This window comes from Babylonia areolata, chromosome 10, assembly GCF_041734735.1.
Source record: "Babylonia areolata isolate BAREFJ2019XMU chromosome 10, ASM4173473v1, whole genome shotgun sequence".
In the NCBI taxonomy this organism is placed as follows: Eukaryota; Metazoa; Mollusca; class Gastropoda; order Neogastropoda; family Buccinidae; genus Babylonia; species Babylonia areolata.
In genome coordinates, this window is record NC_134885.1 from 43,096,522 (window position 1) to 43,105,522 (window position 9,001).

At 46.8% G+C, this 9,001-nt stretch overlaps 1 protein-coding gene across 1 annotated transcript; it reads left to right on the forward strand.

Annotated features, from left to right (window-relative positions):
- Positions 1–3,978: 3,978 nt before the first annotated feature.
- Positions 3,979–7,920, forward strand: LOC143286374 (uncharacterized). Its single transcript, XM_076593914.1, has 5 exons — positions 3,979–4,035; positions 6,098–6,224; positions 6,793–6,866; positions 7,104–7,384; positions 7,909–7,920. The coding sequence occupies exons 3-5, from the start codon at positions 6,797–6,799 to the stop codon at positions 7,918–7,920; spliced, it is 363 nt and encodes a 120-aa protein (XP_076450029.1). The 5' UTR covers positions 3,979–4,035; positions 6,098–6,224; positions 6,793–6,796.
- The last annotated feature ends 1,081 nt before the right edge of the window (positions 7,921–9,001 follow it).

The window sequence follows — 9,001 nt, forward strand, 5'->3', positions numbered from 1 at the left end:
GAAGAAGAGGAAGAGGAGGAGGAGGAGGAAGAGGAGGAGGAGGATGGAAAAGCAGGAGCAGAAGCAGAAGTTAAGGGCTACAACAAAAGTGATCAAATATCAAATTCCCGTCCTTATCAGAAGTTGCTGCAGCACATGGTTACGATAGAGGTGTTGATGATTATAATGATGATGGTGTTGATGGTGAAGGTGATGATGATTATAATGATGATGGTGTTGATGGTGAAGGTGATGGTGATGAAGGTGATGATGGTGATGAAGATGATGATGGTGATGATGATTATAATGATGATGGTGTTGATGGTGAAGGTGATGGTGATGAAGGTGATGATGGTGATGATGATTATAATGATGATGGTGTTGATGGTGAAGGTGATGATGATTATAATGATGATGGTGTTGATGGTGAAGGTGATGGTGATGAAGGTGATGATGGTGATGATGATTATAATGATGATGGTGTTGATGGTGCAGGTGATGGTGATGAAGGTGATGATGGTGATGATGATTATAATGATGATGGTGTTGATGGTGAAGGTGATGGTGATGGAGGTGATGATGATTATAATGATGATGGTGTTGATGATGAAGGTGATGGTGATGAAGGTGATGATGATGGTGTTGATGGTGCAGGTGATGGTGATGAAGGTGATGATGGTGATGATGATTATAATGATGATGGTGTTGATGGTGCAGGTGATGGTGATGAAGGTGATGATGGTGATGATGATTATAATGATGATGGTGTTGATGGTGCAGGTGATGGTGATGAAGGTGATGATGATGATGGTGATGATGATTATAATGATGATGGTGTTGATGGTGCAGGTGATGGTGATGAAGGTGATGATGGTGATGATGATTAAAATGATGATGGTGTTGATGGTGAAGGTGATGGTGATGAAGGTGATGATGATGGTGTTGATGGTGCAGGTGATGGTGATGAAGGTGATGAAGGTGATGATGATTATAATGATGATGGTGTTGATGGTGAAGGTGATGGTGATGAAGGTGATGATGGTGATGATGATTAAAATGATGATGGTGTTGATGGTGAAGGTGATGGTGATGAAGGTGATGATGGTGATGATGATTATAATGATGATGGTGTTGATGGTGAAGGTGATGGTGATGAAGGTGATGATGGTGATGATGATTATAATGATGATGGTGTTGATGGTGAAGGTGATGGTGATGAAGGTGATGATGATGGTGTTGATGGTGCAGGTGATGGTGATGAAGGTGATGATGGTGATGATGATTATAATGATGATAGTGTTGATGGTGAAGGTGATGGTGATGAAGGTGATGATGGTGTTGATGATTATAATGATGATAGTGTTGATGGTGACGGTGATGGTGATGAAGGTGATGATGATTATAATGATGATGGTGTTGATGGTGAAGGTGATGGTGATGAAGGTGATGATGATGGTGTTGATGGTGCAGGTGATGGTGATGAAGGTGATGATGGTGATGATGATTATAATGATGATGGTGTTGATAGTGAAGGTGATGGTGATGATGATGAAGGTGATGATGATTATAATGATGATGGTGTTGATGGTGAAGGTGATGGTGATGAAGGTGATGATGATTATAATGATGATGGTGTTGATGATGAAGGTGATGGTGATGAAGGTGATGATGATTATAATGATGACGATGTTGATGCTGAAGGTGATGGTGATGAAGGTGATGATGGTGATGATGATTATTGTGGATGCAGTGATGATGGCTATGATGACGACGACGAGGAATGATGACGTGAGAAGCAGCAGTAGCAATAAGTTCATCACCATGTTCAATACCTGTTACAAGGTCATCATACATATCTTCGTCAAATAAATGACAGTGAGCTCACAAATTGACACGCCTGTTAAAAACCATTCCAGATGGTTCTTACGCTCGGCTGCGTTCAGGCAGCAGATATGGGTCCCTGACAGTCAGCAAGACGTGCAGCACTGCAAAGAGACGGAACTGCCTGACCTTCAGGTACTTACTGACCCCAGTCAACGGCTCTCAGCAAACCAACAAGCTTCGTGTATGGTTGAGCAAGACGGGAGTATCACATCGGCGTTTGCTTCTGAGCGTGGAATCGAATGGTGATGGTGGCTGGCGTTCTGCGTACATCCCTTTCCACAGTATGTGGAACAGGTTCACGGTGCGTATGCTGAGGTCTGGTCTGCTCCTTAACCCGTTTCACATCCCGCACCGCTGGGTGCACAGTATGAACCGGACACTGATCCCTGCATGTACAAATCAACACACACTCTCTGTCCGTTGGTCAGAAGGTTTTTTTTTTTAATGGTGAAAAGACTTTACTTCTGTGTTGGCTAAATCTTTATAAATTACTTTTCTTAAACAATATATTTTTTGTTTTTCTTTGCTTCTGTCCCTGGTTGAAGCAAGCAGCAAATGCAATCATGTTCCATGGTACGAACCAGTCGTCGCTTGCTCAACATGCTAACCTCCCCTTTGGAGGAACAAATTGGCTGGAAATACGCCTTTTTATTATTTTTTTAACGTGTGTGTGTGTGTGTGTGTGTGTGTGTGTGTGTGTGTGTGTGTGTGTGTGTGTGTGTGTGTGTGTGTGTGTGTGACAGAGAGAGCTAGAGACACACAGACAGAGATGGCGTTATTTAAAATTAAAAGAGACGGAAAGGGGAAGAGATGCGTGTGTGTGTGTATGCACGCGCGCATGTGTGTATGTGTGTGTGTGTGCGTGTGCGCTCGCGCGTGTGTGGGGGGGGGGAGGAGAGAGAGAGGGGGGGGAGGTGGCCAGAACGACAAAGAGAGAGGGGGAATGAGAGGAGGGAGGGTGGGGGGGGAGTGGAGTGTGTGTGGAGGGGAGGGGGGTCGATTCTCATTTACGGAAAACAGGCAGTCTGGAGCATGACCTGTCACTGTTTAGCGCATCAGTACTAAACAAAATTTCTCTGTAACAACTTCTGACTTTAAAAAAAAAACACTTTACATTCTACTGCTAAACCAAAGACTGACTTACAATAAAGTAGGGAGAGAGAGAGAGAGAGACAGACAGACAGACAGAGGGAGACAGAAAGAGATAGAGAGAAGGAGAAAGACACAGAGAGAGAGACAGACAGACACACAGACACACAGAACACACAGACACACAGAGACAGACAGACAGACAGAGAGAGACAGAGAGAGAGAGAGAGAATGAGAGAGACATAGAGAGAAGGAGAAAGACAGAGAGAGAGAGAGAGAGACAGACAGACACACAGACACACAGAGACAGAGAGACAGACAGAGACAGACAGAGAGAGAATGAGAGAGATAGAGAGGAGAAAGACAGAGAGAGACAGACAGACAGACACAGAGAGAGACAGACAGACAGACAGACACACACACACACACACACACAGACAGACAGAGACAGAGAGAGAGAAAGAGAGAGAGCACCACAGGCATTGACTTTGTCCAGATTACGATCAGCTGCCATCGCAAGACGTTCCCCTCATCATCAGTGATCGGCATTGACGATCTGCAGTTCCGACGACGTCCCTGTCGCTCCCTCTCCTCCTCCTCCTCCTCCTCCTCCAGCCCCACACCCACCACCTCCCCCACCACCTCCTCCACCACCTCCTCCAGCCCCACACCCACCACCTCCCCCACCACCTCCTCCACCACCTCCTCCAGCCCCACACCCACCACCTCCCCCACCACCTCCTCCACCACCTCCTCCAGCCCCACACCCACCACCTCCCCCACCACCTCCTCCACCACCTCCTCCAGCCCCACACCCACCACCTCCCCCACCACCTCCTCCACCACCTCCAGCCCACCCACCACCTCCAGCCCCACCCACCACCTCCCCCACCACCTCCTCCACCACCTCCCCCACCACCTCCTCCAGCCCCACACCCACCACCTCCCCCACCACCTCCTCCACCTCCACCACCACCACCACCTCCACTACCACCACCTCCGCTACCACCTCCACTACCACCACCTCCACCACCACCTCCTCTACCACCCCCACTACCACCACCTCCGCTACCACCATCATTGGTAATGATGTGCTCATGTGGATCTGTCTGTCTTCCGAGACGGAGCACGAGGATGATGTAGAATTGAGAGAGAGAGAGAGAGAGAGAGAGAGAGAGAGAGAGAGAGAGAGAGAGAAGAGAACACTGAACACTGAAGTGTTTAATGCCATTAGCCGTAAAGCTCTAGTGACATAACAGGCACTAATCAGAACAAAATGGTGCAAGATAGATAAAATGGAACAGAAAGGAGAGAAAAAAAACACCCCAAAAAACAACAACCAGAAATCAAACAAGAGAGGCAAGGCCTTCAAGACTCACTTGTGACATGCACTTACTACAACAATTGAATCAAAGCACACAAAAAAATCAATTGCAAAACATAAGTCATGTGCACCTCCCAACATAGAAATATAGACCATACAAAGTTGTGTTGGATTTCACAGGTGTTTTTTTTTTCACTTATATTTTTCAAAATTATAATCACAAAGGAAAAAAAAAAAATTTCGAACGCACAGTTGCTTTTGTTTATTTAAATGAAAGAGGAAATGCACCTAAGTGTGACCAACATACACAGACACACACAGCCACACACAAGATAGGTAATTAAGTTAAGTTACATGTATAATATACATGTATAAATATATAATATGTAACTGAACTTTTTGTTAAACTATTACGTAATGCATTATAATCTTATTCATAGAGAAAACAATTAATACAATGTGAAAAATCTCAATATGGGTATTAATAATGTGCCTGTCTGCTTTATGATTACAATTAGTATTAGAAAAAATGACATTCACAACACATTTTCATCATATTACAGATTTTTGTGATAACCCTGATTCAGTAAGACCCAATATATATATATATATATATATATATATATATATTCTAGACCATTTTTTAAAACAGTCACTCTTTTTCTGGTGTAAACTTCAAAGCCATACATACACTATTTGAGTATGCGGCTGCATTACATGCTCACACATGAAAGTAAAAATTCAAATGATAAATATAGTTCAGTTACATTTTATACATGTATTTATATAAATACATAAGATGTAACTGAACAGTGAGCTTTTTACTATGTATGAAAAACAAAAACTGTTAATTACTGAATTATACGCTTTTAATTGTTGAGAAAAAGTGTAACAAAGTGTGAAAAAAATAAATATTAACAATGTGTATGCCTATTTGTTTCAAATGATTGTTCAAACTCAAATTTGCTTTTTGTTTAAGTGAAAAATGATTCAACTTCATATAAGAAATAAAGTTCAGTTACATTCCATACACAAGATGGTTCAACCCCCCGGAATGGATCAGTCAGGCCAGGGTCTGTTTCCCAGCAGTTAAAGTTAAAGTTTACCACGGACACACAGACACACAGACACACACACAGACACAGACACAGACACAGACACACAGACACAGACACAGACACACACACACACACACACACACACACACACACACACACACACATACACACACACACCCAACCGAACACCGGGTTAAAACACAGACTCACTTTGTTTGCACAAGTGAGTCAAAAACCAGAAATGAAACAACATAAACTAATAAGAGATTTGGGACACTTTGGCACTTTGTCATTAGCTTAAAGTACATGTGACGGAGGAGGGGTGGGTGTGTGTGTGTGTGTGTGGGGGGGGTAATGTGCCTTTTTTTTCAGTCGTTCGTCTCCACGGCTTGGACAGTACACAGAAAACAAAGTATATATAAATAATACATTAAATATTTACGCATGTAACATTGACACGCATCATGCATCATATTAATACAAACATATAGTAAAGAACATATGAATCATGAAATAATCATTCATCCCTGAACATCATAACCCATCATATCGATACGAGCACATCAAACAATTACAATGTTGAGATTGATCAATGCATACGATAAGGTGATGATAGGTGGGGTGGGGTAATGATCAACACATACGATAAGGTGATGACAGGTGGGGTGGGGGTAATGATCAATACATACGATAAGGTGATGACAGGTGCAGTGGATAATGGTCAATACCTACGAAGTGATGATACCCTTGTATGACGACACAGGCGGGGACTATGACGGCCCATGCAGCGTTCTTTACCTTGCCATCGGACTGACCGTCGCTGTCGTCCTCATCGTCGCCCAGGGTGTGATCCTGTGTTACCGCAGACAGCGTAAAGACGTTCTGGGGAGGTACTTCATCATCATCATCATCATCGTCGTCGTCATCATCATCATTATCATCATCGTCGTCATCATCATCATTATCATCATCATCATCGTCATCATCATCATCATCATCATCATCATCATCATCGTCGTCGTCATCATCATCATTATCATCATCATCATCGTCATCATCATCATCATCATCGTCATCATCATCATCATTGTTGTCATTATCGTTACTATTATTATCATTATTATTATTGTAGTAGTAGTAGTCGTAGTTGTTGTTGTCGTCATCATCATCATCATCATTTTTATCATTATTATCATTATTATTATGTTGCTGTTGTTATCATTATTATTATCTTTGTCTGCGCATGTGTGCCCGAATGCATAATGTGTGAGGCGGGAAGGAGAGGATGAGAATGTGTGTTCATGTGTGTGTCTGTGTGTGCGTGTACGTTGTGTCCGACACTGAAACGAGCACAATGGGCCTTTGATCTTTCCCATGAAAACTATTGGTTGTATTCGTCTGTCTGTTCTTTGACTGACATACTCCTTCGCCACTTTCTTGTTGCCATGTTTCCCACAGATTGATGGACAACACCAACAACGATCACTACCACTACAGAGCCGCTGATGGGAACATCACTCATCTACGTGGAGGTGACTGAAGATTTGATTAACTGTATTCGTCGTCATGTTTGAGTATATGTTTTGACATGAAGGTACTTTTGCGTGATGTGACTGAGAGAGGGAAAAAGAGGGGGGGGGGGGGAAGAGTGACATACATACAGACAGAGGCTGACAGACTGACAGACAGACAGACAGAGAAAGAGACAGATAGATAGACACACAGACAGAGAGACAAAACGATGTCGTTCCCTCACAACATGTGTGCAGGCCCACCAGCCTCAGCCACAGCCAGCCGTACAGACACAGATCACTACAACACTGTCTACGAGCTCAGAGTCCTCACCTCCACCACCACCACCTCCCCTACCATCCCCAGTCCCACCACCCGCATCCCTGCATTCTACACCACCACTGAATCCAGCCCTGCTACCGCCCCGCCCTTTTGTGGTCGGAGACCACGGCCCGGAACTTCTGCCTGGTCTGGAACTCCAGACGGGGGTCCTTATATTGATATAGACGAGGTCGGTATCTCCACCACCACCACTTCTGCCAAACCCTACCCTTCCTACCTCCCCCCAAACACCCCCACCCCCACCACTACCACCACTACCAATCCAAATCCTCTCTACCTCACCCCCACCCTCACCGACCCACTTACTACCACCCACACCCCACCCAACACCACCACCACTACCACCACTACCAATCCTGACCCTACCTACCTCACCCCCACCCTCACCGACCCAGTTACTACCACCCACACCCCACCCAACACCACCACCACTACCACCAGTACCAATCCTGACCCCACCTACCTCACCCCCACCCTCACCGACCCACTTACTACCACCCACACCCCACCCAACACCACCACCACTACCACCAGTACCAATCCTGACCCCACCTACCTCACCCCCACCCTCACCGACCCAGTTACTACCACCCACACCCCACCCAACACCACCACCACTACCACCAGTACCAATCCTGACCCCACCTACCTCACCCCCACCCTCACCGACCCACTTACTACCACCCACACCCCACCCAACACCACCACCACTACCACCAGTACCAATCCTGACCCCACCTACCTCACCCCACCCTCACTAACCCCAACAATACCACCACCGCCACCCCTACCATTCCCAATACTACCCAGCTCACTCCCACCCTCACCAGCCCCACTTCCACCACCCCCAACCCCAACACCACCCCCACCCCCACTCCTACCAATCCTGATCTCACCTACCTCACCCCCACCCTCACCAACCCCAGTGCCACCTTCCTCACTCACACCCCTATAACATCACCATAACCAACCCCAATCCAATCTCATTCACCCCCACCTTCACCACTACCACTACCACCCAGCCACCTTTAATGCTACCTACCTCACAACAACCACCACTCCTACTAATCATAATCACATCTATTTCACCCCCACCTCCACCACCTGTATCAACCGAAGTCCCTCTACCTTAACCCCGACCCCCCACGAACAACACCGGTCCACCTACATACCCCCTACACCCGATATCAACCCAGTCCCGACCTACCGCTTACCCCCACCCCCACCCCCACCCCCCCTGGTATCAAACACCAGTCCCACCTACCTTACCCCACCCCCTCCCCCTGATCAACACCAGTCCCACCTACCTTACCACCCACACCACCCACCCCCGTATCAACACCAGTCGCACCTACCTTACCCCCACCCCCCCACCCCCTGTATCAACACCAGTCCCCACCTACCTTACCCCCCACCCCCACCCCCCTGTATCAACCCCAGTCCCCACCTACCTTACCCCCCACCCACACCTCCACCCCCTGTATCAACACCAGTCCCACCTACCTTACCCCCACCCCCACCCCCCTGTATCAACACCAGTCCCATCTACCTTACCCCCACCCCCACCCCCTGTATCAACCCAGTCCCACCTACCTTACCCCCACCCCCACCCCCACCCCCTGTATCAACCCAGTCCCACCTACCTTACCCCCACCCCCACCCCCTGTATCAACACCAGTCCCACCTACCTTACCCCCACCCCTACCCCCACCCCCTGTATCAACACCAGTCCCACCTACCTTACCCCCACCCCCACCCCCACCCCCTGTATCAACACCAGTCCCACCTACCTTACCCCCACCCCCCACCCCCT